This window comes from Phasianus colchicus, chromosome 2 (assembly GCF_987193195.1).
Source record: "Phasianus colchicus chromosome 2, bPhaCol1.hap1.1, whole genome shotgun sequence".
In the NCBI taxonomy this organism is placed as follows: domain Eukaryota; kingdom Metazoa; phylum Chordata; class Aves; order Galliformes; family Phasianidae; genus Phasianus; species Phasianus colchicus.
The window spans coordinates 47351183-47364583 of record NC_143437.1 but is presented as its reverse complement, the minus strand read 5'-3'; the positions used below and the strand labels follow the sequence as shown (position 1 = coordinate 47364583).

The 13401-nt window shown below is 41.7% G+C and overlaps 1 protein-coding gene across 5 annotated transcripts in view; it reads right to left on the bottom strand.

Moving 5' to 3' along the window:
• The window catches only part of SASH1 (SAM and SH3 domain containing 1), a 523157-nt gene that overhangs the window by 183253 nt on the left and 326503 nt on the right, over window positions 1-13401 (bottom strand). The window contains exon 1 of one of the 5 annotated variants that reach the window (XM_090135567.1): window positions 8290-8460. The exons of the other annotated variants lie outside the window; for them this stretch is intronic. Coding sequence (XP_089991693.1) covers window positions 8290-8334 — 45 coding nt within the window. The 5' untranslated portion in view covers window positions 8335-8460. Of the gene's footprint in view, window positions 1-8289; window positions 8461-13401 lie in introns of those variants that run through there. 5 annotated transcript variants of the gene reach the window in all.

Below are 13401 nucleotides of genomic sequence, written 5' to 3'. Positions count from 1 at the left end.
TCTTTTGCTTTGAGTGGCATTGTTAAAAGAAACACAGAGTTTCCCCTGATGAGGTAAAAATTAATATGAGGTGGGCAGTGCCTTCCTGGGGATGGTAAAGAAATTCAGCATCTGTGAGGGATTACAGCTCTGCTTTGTTAAGGGATTGCTACTAAACAGTGCTTAAAAAAAAAAAAAAAGCATACACAAATTGTATTTTGTCACCTCACAGAGAAGTGTCTGCTGCAACCAGGAGAAACTAAATGGCTTATCCCAGTACCTTTATGTGTGTCAATGTCTAACTTTTTAATCACAGCCTCCCTGTTATATGGAAATTAAGAACAGTGTAATTTTCCAGTAATTACCAGAAATATACACATTTTCCATCAGGGTGACATTGTGTAATGAATTCCCTTGTCGAGAGGAAAAAAAGACAAAACATATCGTACTTGTCTGAGGTGGCAAAGCGATAGATTTGTCATGAGGGTAATCATCTATAAAAAAAAATCCACTATTATCAACTTCCTGAATTTCTGAGAAGGAATTCATTTGCTGCCTGAGCCAATAATGAACATTTTCCTTCTATTCATCATCTTCAGTTACTTTCTCTCTTGAGATTAATTTATCACTAACTACTAAACCCAAGAAATAAAAAATAGGCAGCATCCCCTTTTGAAATGATGGCTTAGAAGACTATTAAATCAAGAGGCAAAAATGGATTTCAGGGATGTATGTCAGACATTCTTGTAACAGCTGCAGGTTTTTCACAAGGGATCTGCACCACCAGTTCAGTGAAGGTACTGGTGAAGGTAAGTTCACGAATGGTAATTTGTTTTTTCAGATAAAACTAGCAACAAAAAGAACGAAATAGCAGAAATAATGAGATGAAAGGTACTCTGAAGTGCTATTCATGTTGCAGGAATTAGTCCAGGCTGATAGGTCAAGCACATCTAAAACCTAAAATAGCCCACTATAAGGTGGGTCATGCAAATGCCTCAAGTCTTGCAAACCCTGCGGCCTGTGCAGAATTCCAGCCCTGCCACAGTTCTGCCTGTAGCACTGACTGACTGCTCAGTGCTCCTGGGACACCAAGTGACAGCCGTGCCAGGAGGAACATCCCCAAATACCTTCTTGCAGTACAATGAGGCCTGAGGCTTCCCCAAGGAGCCTGGACTCCTTTTGCTCAGCTTTCCCTGCTGCTGGCATCCCTGCCCTTCATATGAGCAAAAACCAGAGCACTTCCAAAGGGGAAAGAAGCAAAACACAGAATTTACACTTTAAAAAACCATTCTCCTGTCAGATTCTGCCCTTGCATTCTCTTTGTATCCCTATGCTACATTTTGCAGCAAAATGAGCTGTCATAGTATCAGCCTGTGAAAACACAGGAAGGAAGATCCCTAGCAGATAGGTGACAGAAGGAACAGCACCTTTCTCCTTACTTTATCGTAGGATGGAATGAATTCCTTCTTACCTCATTTCTTGCCCAATCTTTGCTGGCATGCCAGGTAAAAACCTGTATGCACAATCACTGTTGGAACTGCCTGCTAATGGACTTGCTGTCACAAGATCACTGCATAAGCACATTCAGGTCACTGACTTGAGTCCTGGCAAGACTCTGTGTGGAAACCACTGAGCCTAACAACCTGGAGAGACTTCTGAAAAGTTTTGCTCCTGTGACTGCAGGATACTAGGATTTACATGAAAGTACTGGTTACTTACACTCTTTCTATATCTTCCACACAGTCCCACTGGGATGCCACCCTGCTTGCTCTAACTTGCGAGGCTAAAGGAAGCATATGGGGTTTGAGAGAGATTACTGTCTTAGATTCAAGCTTGTTGGTTCCAAGTCAAAAATGCAGGCACTTACAAAGTCCCAAAGCAAAATGATTTTAGCAAGTAAGGCTGACTGTGCATCAGAGAATCAATTTCTTCAGCTCACATAGCCAATAGCAAGCATAGACACCCTATGATTTATTTCCAAAGCCAGGGGGCAGCAGAAAGGAATGAGTGTAAATTTAATCTTACATTTGGCCAGTTATGCTACTTACTTTTTCTGTTTTTATGGAGTCAATGCTACGAAGCAGTTCTTATGGATGTCTCCTCAGCTAAGCCAATACAGCGGCTTTCCCTCATATGTGAAGCTCATAGCTTCCCTGCTCAGGCAGCAGGGACATATTTCAATAACAAATTCTCATCTCATTATGGTGTGGAGAGCAGAACTGGAGGAGGAGCAGAGGCATCAACATCTGGTATTAATGGCACCACATCATGTTGCAGGTCAGCAAAGCAATTTTATTCACATGGAGATTCCTTGACACTGATTGCTCTAACACAGTGCTGCCAACAAGCCCAGCTATCCCTAGGCAGCAGCCTTGCAGTAAATAATCCCAGCTGTTTCTAGAACTTTGCATAGTGGGTATTGAAATGTATTCTCTGCTTAACATAGCAGACAGCAAAAAGAACAAAGCATGAAATCAAATTCCATCAATTCCTTAAATTTGTTTATGCAATCCATTGTTACTGCTCATAGAATAGCTCTGGCAGGCAAAGGCCACGAGAAAACTTAGTCTTAGTTTATACAGAGCAATTTTCCCAGCTGCCATTTTTGTTGTCAGTTTTTCATGTCGATTTCTCTTCATGCAGCTTCAAGTATAATCCAGGCAGAGCTGCATTGATCCAAGAAACCGAAGCAATTTGTCTATTCTAGTGAAGCAGAAATGGGGTAGGAGACAGTACCTATCACAGTTTTTCAGTTAAGAATATGTTAGAAGCTCTTTCCTTTAGCCCTGATGTAGATGAAGGCTGCGCTTACGGCTTCTCATACAAACATTTCTGGTAATTCCATCTATCTCTGGCAAATGAGATGAAATTCACCTGGGAAGCATGTTCCCCAGTAACTCCTTCATTCGCATTGAAAGGAGTTGACTCAGCACATGAATTATGGAATCACAGCTACCTGCTGCCATATCACAGCCTGTAGATTATAAAGGAGATTTTTCATTAACTGTAAGTATCATTGCTTGGGCTCTGCAATAAAGAGATTTGACCTTCATTTACCCAGAGCCCCAGTTTATTTATACGCTGACCTGGCTGGCACATGTGATGTGCACTACAGTCCATCACAGCAGCCACAAGTGTTCAGTTCTGTGGGGCAGCAGCAAGATTCCTCCCTCAAAACCCCCCTGGTCACTGCACAGCCATGGAAAAGCAACTCTAAGGTCCAATGCAATTGTGGCAACAGAGCATCTGTCACAAGTGCAGAAATGAGCAGAACCTGCTCATTATACTACAGTTCACGTGGTGAACCGTAGTCTGAGACGGAGAGCTGCTCACACCAAGCAGAGGGAAGAAAACTATTTAAGTCAAAAACATCTCTGTGTAAGATGACCAGAAAGGCAACCAAATTAAAGGGTTGTTTGCAACTACTGAAGCAGTGAGGTTTGGGACTGCCAGCACAGCTACCACCAGAAGGTTCCTATCAGTCCTTTTGTTTCTATGGTATCTGTAGCCCTGACATGAAAAATCCCCAGTGACGCAGGAGTACTTACAGATTTTAGAAAACACAATGTGAAATAACAGAAGTCATTATATGCTGTCAGGCAATTAATCTAGCTTAATTTTAAGGCATTTAAATGAGAAAGCTGTACTGTAACACTGAACACTGCTAGATAGCATGAATGCTTGTATTCACACCCCCATTTCAAGGCACTACTGAGTAGGATAAAGTCTAGTGGGTTTTATTTACCAGCAAAGCTTCATGAAAGATAAAGCATCCACTGCAGAAAACCTGTAATTCTGTTCTGCTAATGAGCATTGTTAGATTGCTGCGCAACAGCAAGAATATGACTGAGGAATATCCCCCCTGAACATTTCATCCTCCCTGGAATATGCCTTCACAAGATAAGTCATAATAAATACAGTGTATCAATTGTCCGAACCTTTAGGAAAGGACAGGTACAGGAACAACTCGGTGCAGATAGATGAGAACCATGGCTCCAGAGACCTGCTGACAAGCATAGAAATGGCAAAGGTTTAAATGTCATTTCCAATCAGAGCTCTGTAGTTAAAGGACCAGGTATGTAGACCAACTCTATAGTATCCTCAAATTGTTCTCTTGCTGTTGACAGGAATGACTGACAGTAGTAAGTCACCTATTACAAAGCCTGATACAACAACTCAGAAATTCATCAAAATGCAAAATGCCCAACAGAAAAACACCACAAAAAAGAGTTCCCAAATGGCAACTGACAGGAGCCCCAAATGGCTGATATTGGCAGGGAAATGCAAAAACTACATGTACTGTGGAATTAAAGGATAAGCATACCAGCAACATCACGTGACCCATGTTTCAAAGGTCTAAAGACTACTGGTTTTATTCTTCCAACTAGAAACTTCTCATTTATTGATTATAAGGCTTGACTGACTTTGTTTAAGGGAATTAAGAATATGATTCATATTTTCATTTTGCTGAACACCAACCAGAATGTCCTTCTTCTCTTCCACGTGTATAGTGGTCATCTAATACAGATTCTCTATGAGCACAAGAAAGTAAAAAATAAAACACGAAAAGACTGAAATCAAGCTGTCAGAGCTCTCCTCACTACCTTAGCATGTTAAAAAAAAATAAAATGAAGAATATCCAACAGTTTCCAAGAAGAGTGATAAACAGAACGTTGAGGGGTAAATTGGAATATCTGGTATACATCCGTAGACATGTACTTTGTCATTCACTACTCAGTGCATCTCCAGCTCAGAAAAAAAATACTTCTCTCACACTGAAGCAGCTGTTATTGTTTGGATTGTAAATAGTCATAAGCCATATGGCACAAGAAAAACACTTCACACTTTCTCACTTAGACAAATATTATTATTACAAAGCATAAACATATCAATATATGCATCTTTTCTCTGGAGAAGCAGATAGCCTTCAACCTGATTCTAGGGAAGTTACCAAATTCCAGACAAAGCAGCTTACCTGTAAATATTTGATTTGGATTTTCAGAATTTGGATAACTTAACAGAAAACAAGTGCAAGTGTGCAGTAGTAATGGTCTCAATTCAACAGACAGAATGAAAAATAAGTGCAAAATACAAATCAAGATGGGAGTGAGAATTCGGCAGAAGGAGGAAAAGATTTTTCCATAATAACTGCAAATAGAAGGCATTTCAGTATGTTCTGCTGTCTACCATCTAACTACATAAAATGCTGAAGGACCACAGCATAACATGCAAATGGATCAGCAGTTCCTGGATGCTTGTGGATTTGAACTTTCCACGCAGTCAGCAATGGGTAAACCATTTTGGATGTAGATGTATTCCACGTAGACAACGGCAGGCCTCTCAAAAATGCTGGGGACCTCTGCTTGGCGAGAGAAGCTGATTATGATCAGCATTTTGAGAACTTGGAATGTGGAGAAGATGAAGACCAACCACATCTGAGATGGCAGAAAGCCCACTGAGTTCAAAAGAAGGGTTACTTTCTCTTCAAATCGCGATTCCTACTGTGTATCTTAAATTCATATTTAAAACCTACTAGTGTTTTTGTTATCTCAATCACTTTCTAGATTTTGCTTTAGCACTTATCATTTTAAGGAAAGACTGATTCCCTTCCCAATTGTATGGTGAAGCTGGCAACCCCCATAGCTAACTTTTTTTTGCAGAGCCAAGTTTTTGAGCTACATCCCCAAGAATCTTAGCGGAGTCACACTGGACTTGCCACCAGCACACACCTGCATACAACCTGTTCCTATGGTAAGGCAGAGCTAAACCCACTGAACCCTGACCTGACAACTAACAAGCATTTAGAGCTCTCCTCTCAGTGTATTTCAAACGCTACATCAACACAAACTTCAGACCCCAACAATTCCATTTATATTAAGAACCATCCCTTCACTAGGCAGTTAAGTTGGTAACCAGCTGCAGAGCAGATGAAATGCTTCAGCAGGACATGACAGCAAGCTCACCAGATGGACATCCTGCAGAAGGGCTCTGGAGACCTCCCACATTCACCAGCACTTGCTGGGAGTCATGCCACATGCCCAACCAGGAGCTACAAGAAGTTTACTTGAGCATGTCATTTCAAGAGACTGGAAATCCAACAGACAAAAGTTTTCATTGTATCTTCTTTATGAAGAGTTGGTAAAGCTGATCCCAGGGCACCAGGCTCTGCTCTTGGTAGAGAGTGCTGACAGAAGAGCAGATCACAGGTAAGAGATAATGGCAGAGCTCTTCATATGGGGGACTGACAGGAAAATATCACTCCAAGGGCAGAGGAGACTGATCTCTCACAGCTTTTAAGAAATATTGCAACCAGTTAGCAAGTCATTAAGGAGAAATACTTCCAAAGCTGCCATGGACAAAAGGTCATTCAAAATTTTGTGAAGGTAATGAACTGAATCATAGAATGGCCTGGGTTTGGAGGAACCTCAAGGATCACCTATTTCCACCCCCCCCAACATGGGCAGGGCTGCCACCCACAGTCCCATCCAACCCGGCCTTGAACACCTCCAGGGATGGGACAGTCACAAGTTCTCTGGAAAGAAGACAACTTCCCCACATGGGAATGTGATCAGTGTATATCTTCAGGCAACCACAGTAGCTGTCTTTATCAACAAAAACCCTGGTTTATGACTAGTTTGCAGGACCATGGCCTAGAGGTTCAACAGGATTTCACTTTTACTTGCAAAACTGCTGTCAGAAGCTGGTAACTTCTGAACAAATCATATATACAAGACAGTGAAATGAAGAACTCTATAGCTCGTAAACATGAACTGAAATATGGGCAAAGATTTGCATCACTCATACTTTTCTAAAATACAACTTGTTCATGTAGTCCTACATCTTCCACAGTCAGATAAAAAGCTTAATTTAGTGAAGGAAAGAAAGCAAGGAAGGAAGGAAGAAAAGAAAGGAAGAAAAGAAAGGAAGAAAAGAAAGGAAGAAAAGAAAGGAAGAAAAGAAAGGAAGAAAAGAAAGGAAGAAAAGAAAGGAAGAAGAAAATACAAAGAAGTCTTCTCAAATCAGAACACATTTTATATTAATTACTCGCTCCCAACAGCCATGCTGCCCATGGAAGGAAGAGCCTCTGGTGGTTGGAGCAGTATCATCAAAGACTAAATACACTGGTGGGTAAGAATCATAGGTGCCCTGCTGAGTAGAGAGAAATTACAAAAATATTAAGAATATGGGAAAAAAATGCTGTGGATAGGGTACCTCACTGTATGAATAAGGTACAATTCACTTTATAAAAAAGTGTAGTCATACTGCCTGTGCAGTGGCTTCCTGAAGCTCATGTACACGTGCCCATGGCAGAGCCCGAGGAGATAAGCCAGACACACTGATTATACGCTTCACCAACTAGATCAGTCTGCCTTTCTCCCTCAGAAAAATGTGTTCCTTACATTACTTTAAAAAACCTCCAGCTGATTTTTTCTTTTCATCCGGCTAATATGAATGTCCTGATTACCATCAGCAACAAGAGAAGGCACAATAAAGTTTTCTTGTCCTAACCTGCAGCTATGCATCTAGTTACCTCCCTATACTTAAGCACTGAGTATTTGTCTGGGCTCTTTATTCCTATGGGTACAGACTATGAACTTGATTCCATTTTTGATATTTTTTTTTTTTACATTTTGATACTATTTTTATTAAAAAAAAAAATATTACTAACTTCAGATGAAATTAATAATATGATAACCGAAGTATCATTTGTATTGTGATAGCAGAGGAAAAAAGAAAAGAAAGAAAAAAAGAAACAAAAGAAAATGGCTACTTATGGAACATGCAGAACACAGTTAATACAGAAAATGCAGTTTCCAGGAAGACAATCATTACAATTAGTCATTCGAAAACTTTTTGTCTCATGGGAAGTAAAATCAGTATTTATTTTCATTTTCCCTTTTTCTCTAAAAAAAAAAAAGCCCAAGCAACTTATATGTAGCAATACCACAAATGATCTGAAAAGCTAAGTCAGTCTTCTGCTAAAAGCAGCTGCTCAAACAAAATACATCTATTCAATCAGCTGACATGTTTCCCTTTCGGAAGAAGTTGTAATAACTGGCTATGAATCAGACATGTATCTCGATATTAACACAGAATTCACGTTCTGATTTCTCATGGAACACGACAGCGAGTGTGCCTGCCGCTATCTCACCCCTTCTTTAATCAGTACGTTTTGTTTTCCCCTTAATGAAAAACATGTAGCCCCGCAGTCAGAACACCAAAAACTCTTCCATCTTAGTTTGCAGAAACTGCTGAATAAAAGTCAGAACAAAAATAAGCCCCCCTGCCCCACTCACATGGCTTACTCACCATCACTTTATTCCAAAACTCAGTTTCACGTGAAAATTGATCCATAACAATGAAATTATTGCTTCCTTCTCGGGAGGATCGCTCGGGTCATTTAAATTACTGAACGAAGAAAAGCAAACATTGTGCTCCGCAGAGAACTCTAAACACACACTGTTGTTTTTGCTGATGCAACGAAGCTGCTAAGCAGACGAGTTTGAGAGCAAGCTGGGCAGTGGCATTTTCCTTATGATTCAAAAGTGAAGTATGCCTCAGCTAACTGGATGCTTGCACAATGTATAATAAAGGAACTCAAGAATTCATACATGTCTCCAACATATTCATTTGTGAAACTTCAACTCGCATTACCATCTATAACTCTGCCACACCTCAGAAATGACGTGCCAAATGCAAACTTTTACTGGGTGCTATGTGCAGCCAAAAGAAAGATAGCTTCCAGCCAGAGTCTTGCCTTTGGAAGTCTCTGAAGTGCAAGTCCCTGAGGTGTATGAGGTTACATTATACGTGCGGAACGTAAGTGCAGATTGATGCCTGCTGTGCACACAAGTATCATCGAGGTCATCCTAAGCGACGTGTCAAAAAAGTCTACTCTGCCACAATGCCTTACTGATTAATATACTAAAACCACTGTGATAGAAAGAGGGTACAAAAAATTATTTAAATCCACTTAAAGCAATTAAAAAAAAAAAAAAAAAAAAAAGCATAGAAGAATTCACAGTGCTTTTTTCTTTCTTTTCTTTTGGAGAAGTGAGGATAACACAACCTGGGGACCATCCACATGCTGCAACTGCTTTCCTGTGTATATATGCAGACCTCCTGTTTGAACCTTCTTGTGTGTGAGGGGCTTAGGTACAGCTCTCTGCAGCAAGGGGAAGGTTTGGGGATGTGAGAGGAGTGGGAATAGCAATTATGCTGTTTCATACCTGCTAGCTGGGATAGCAAAAATCATCGCTTATTTCATCTACCTAACTTCACAGAATCACAGAATCGTAGGGGTTGGAAGGGACCTCCAGAGATCATCGAGTCCAACCCCCCTGCCAAAGCAGGATCCCTACACCAGGTCGCACAGGTAGGCGTCCAGGCGGGTCTTGAATATCTCCAGAGAAGGAGACTCCACCACCTCCCTGGGCAGCCTGTTCCAGTGCTCCGTCACCTCACCGTAAAGAAGTTCTTGCGCACATTGGTGCGGAACTTCCTATGCTCCAGCTTCTGGCCATTTCCCCTTGTCCTGTCTCCAAAAGCTTTCAGCAAATTGCCTTCAAGGGTGAAGCTTGCGAAGGCTCAAAAGCAAGTCTCAGACTGAGAATATCACCCACAAATGCTCTCGCAGACGTCTACGTGGCCATCACACCCTCACGAGGGTCCGTAGCCCTTTCCCTTTGTTAAGGGAAGGCTTTTCCGAGGCGCCGAGGTCTCTCTCCGGCGGGCGGGGGGAACCCGGGCCCCCTCTGCTGGCGGGCGGGCGGCACTGGCGGCCCGGTTCTGCCCAGTTCCCCGCCTCCCTCCGGCGGGACGGCCCCACCGGGACCCTCAGCCCGGCTGAAGCGCCCGCACGCTGTGGCCTCAGAGATGTCGTTTAAACACGCCGATATAGAATGATGACTGATCTGACTTCAGGTTGCCCGAGCCTGTGCCACCCCCGAGCAGAATGGGATAAATTTAAACGCGGCTTTAAACCAGCACTCAACTCCCGGTTAATCGCTTCAGCGTTCTCCTCGTGCAAACAGAACGGAATAAAGCAGGATGCCGATCATCCTGTATCTATCCAGAAATAAATAACCAGAAAGGATGTTGTGCAGCAATAAATCTATTATTAGTGCTTTTCAAGCTCTTTGATTTGCAAAAGCTAGCAAACTGTTCCTTATCAGCACGCATGGTTTTCCTGCTCTGTTCTGTGACTCCCGCAAGTTGGCAGATGACTGTAATTCTCCTGGCATTTGGTGAGACACAGACATCTTTGTCCTGCTGAAAGGGATCCCGAACCCTCCGGGCTTTCCAGTTACAAACCAGGATGTCTCCACTGCTCTGTCTGTTATGAATGCCATACATTTTGCCCAACAGGATGGAAACGCGTCCTGTGGCTGAGCTCCACTCTGAGCTCTCAGCAATTACCACAATAACGTTACTTTATTTTACTTAGTCATTTACACTGAGGAGCATTTGGATCTGTAATGGAATTTGAATTCCACAGAAATTTTCAATCAAATTTCCAGAGGAAAGAAGTGTCTCGCCACACCTGCCTTGCCTTATATCAGCTCCTTCAAAAATCATAGAATCACAGAATCGTACGGGTTGGAAGGGACCTCCAGAGATCATTGAATCCAACACCCGAGTTTCAGTAGTTAGAAATACCATGCTGAAAAATCATGGCCAAAATGCTAAGTGATTGAGTTGCTGGTTTTGTATTTATCCTCGGAGGTGAGGGTGAAAAAGAGGAGTGAAGGACGAGCGATGGCAGCTTGTGCTCTACTGATAGACCTGGCAAGGGAAACCACAGAGGTGAAATGGCACGCACTAAACCTCTCTGCCTTCTTTTTTTTTCTTTTTTTTTCCCCCCTCTCTTGATTCTGATGCTGCACAGCACAAAATCTTCCATCAGGACCATAATAAACATCTATCAAAGATCTCTCTCTGCTACCTTAAGAGAAGGCCAAATAATTCAGAGACCAGTTGAAGTTCAATTACATTTTTCTGCAGTAAGCCAGAAAAAGGTGAAAAGTAAATCACCTTTACGTACCCTTCCTGAAGTTCTTTTATATTGATCCCCTCAGAAAACATGGCTTCAACATTTTCACATGTCCATCATCTAGCTCTTGGCCTTTGCCTGTACCTGGCAGAAACTCTCCAACTTTACATTTTAATTTCAGTACTATGTAAATAGCTACGTGTTTAAATCATGTGCTTGTGAATAATTTCTTGTAGATATTATTTCTCAACGCGTCAGCATACTTTACCTGCTTTGATTTGTGAGAAAGATTCTGAGGTTTGGCTCCTGTGACAACGACAGCAGATTCTGTTTTCAATGCCCTATCTCTGAAGCAGACCTCAGCACGCTAATGCCATCCATTCACCCACAGAAGGCCAGCAGCTCACTGTGGCTGGGGGCCTCCTGTGCTCACTGGGGTCCCACAGCAGATTTCCCTTATCCCAGGTGACCAGGACAGCCCACCGTGATGCCACTGTGCCAAATGCAACAAGCACAGGTTTTTTAGCTCAAGAACTTGAAGCAATTAATCCTTTAGCATTTTCATTCCCACCTGACAAGGCAGAAGAAAATTTCAAAGATTTCACTTCTCTTTTACTTGGCTTTTCCAACATGAAATAAGGTTGCAGATGAACTTTTATTGACTTGAGCTGGCACAAAGGTCCATCAAACTGGAGGCTAGGATCTAAAGTAAAGATATCCGAACCGCTGACACAAGTCTGTGCTTCGGCTGATATGACAGTTAATCATTTTGGACTTTACTAAAAGTGAATTCAGTGAATGAGATTCTGTGTTCCTGTCTCCTGTTTCCACACTACTGTGGCTGCTGACATTGCTCACCTCACGTCTGGTTTTTAAACTCTTGACAGCTGTTCCTGCTAACATTTTTAGAACCAGTCAAGCTAAACACTGATTTAAAAAAGAAAACAGAATCACAGAAACATAAAGGTCGGAAAAGACCACTAGGATCACCTAGTCCAACCATTAACCCATCACCACCATATCACTAACCACGTCCCTCACTCCACATTGATACTTTTCTTGAAAATCTCCAGGGATGGTGACTGTTGCACATGGCAAACTTTCCCCAACTACACTGACTTCCTGGGCATGGCCAGGGCAACACCCAACTCTGTCACTGAAAGCAATGAATGAAGGCTTTACCATCAATGTGAGGACTGCCAGCATTCTGGTTGCTCCTTGCCACTGCCTACGTTATGACAGTTGATCACACCTTCTACTCCAGGCCAGACAGTTACTCTGGGATGTGTCATTGATAATGTGATCATCTTTGTTCTCATGGTCTCCATCAGCTGAGGAGCACTGAGTACCAGGAGCCCAACTCCAATTAACAGCATCAGAAACTTGGCATCCTCCCTCTCTTGCTTCACGCACGGATGGGTGCTGTCAGGTCAAAGCCTTATCTGTAGCAGTGCAGGATGCAGGCAGAAACGTGAGGCACATTCTGACACTTGATATAAACTCCAGTTTGTAAGAAATGCCACTTTGCAGAAGACAAGATTACAGATTTGAAAATTATATAAAATGGAAGAACCCTTCTAATGCATGCTTTAGGGGGCCTGTAGCATAAATACAGAATTCTGCATGCAAAGAAGTGAGAGCACAGCCAAAAGATTCATAGCCTGCAATAGTAATTTAATAAATCAAGTCCTTATAAAAATAGCATCTAACACTGGCTGACACTGGAGCTCACAGTACCTCCCTGATCAGTGCTAAATAATGCATCCATAACAATTGCCTCTCACTTGATTATGCTAATGCAGTTGGTGCTAGATGCAATTCAGAGATTATTGAAGTCAATGAATGTTCTTCATTAATGCCAATGGAATTTGGATCAGACTCATCAAGTTAAAATATGGGAGAGAGAGGAGCTAAACGTGTAGTACAGGCATAAGCAGCAATAGTGGTTCTAGCTCTTGAATATTAAAAATTACTCCATGCTCAGTATATACCATGGTAGAAGATCCTTTCAAGTAGTTAGTATGTACTGTCTACAAAAAAAGGTAAGTGATCAAATACAACTCTGCTACAAATCCCACTGCTATCTGTGCAAGATCTCCTTTTGACACTCCAAAAGGAGTGAGTTTTCACGATAAAATCCTACAACTCTGAACACTAAATGATCAACACTCTAATACTGCACTCAGTTTTATAGCTACAAATTATTATATGAAATGGTAACATTTCTGACTATAAAATCTGAAGTGCGAGAGGAATTATTTCTCCTGCTTATTACAGAACTGTACATGAGAATACAACAGAAAGGATCAGATAAATAAAGAGGAAATGAGGCAGAAAGGCCTTTAACTCATCTCAACCAGTCATTCCAAATGCAAACAATATAGAGATCAGTAAATCTGGGCACTGTTGTCATAAGAGAACCTTAAATT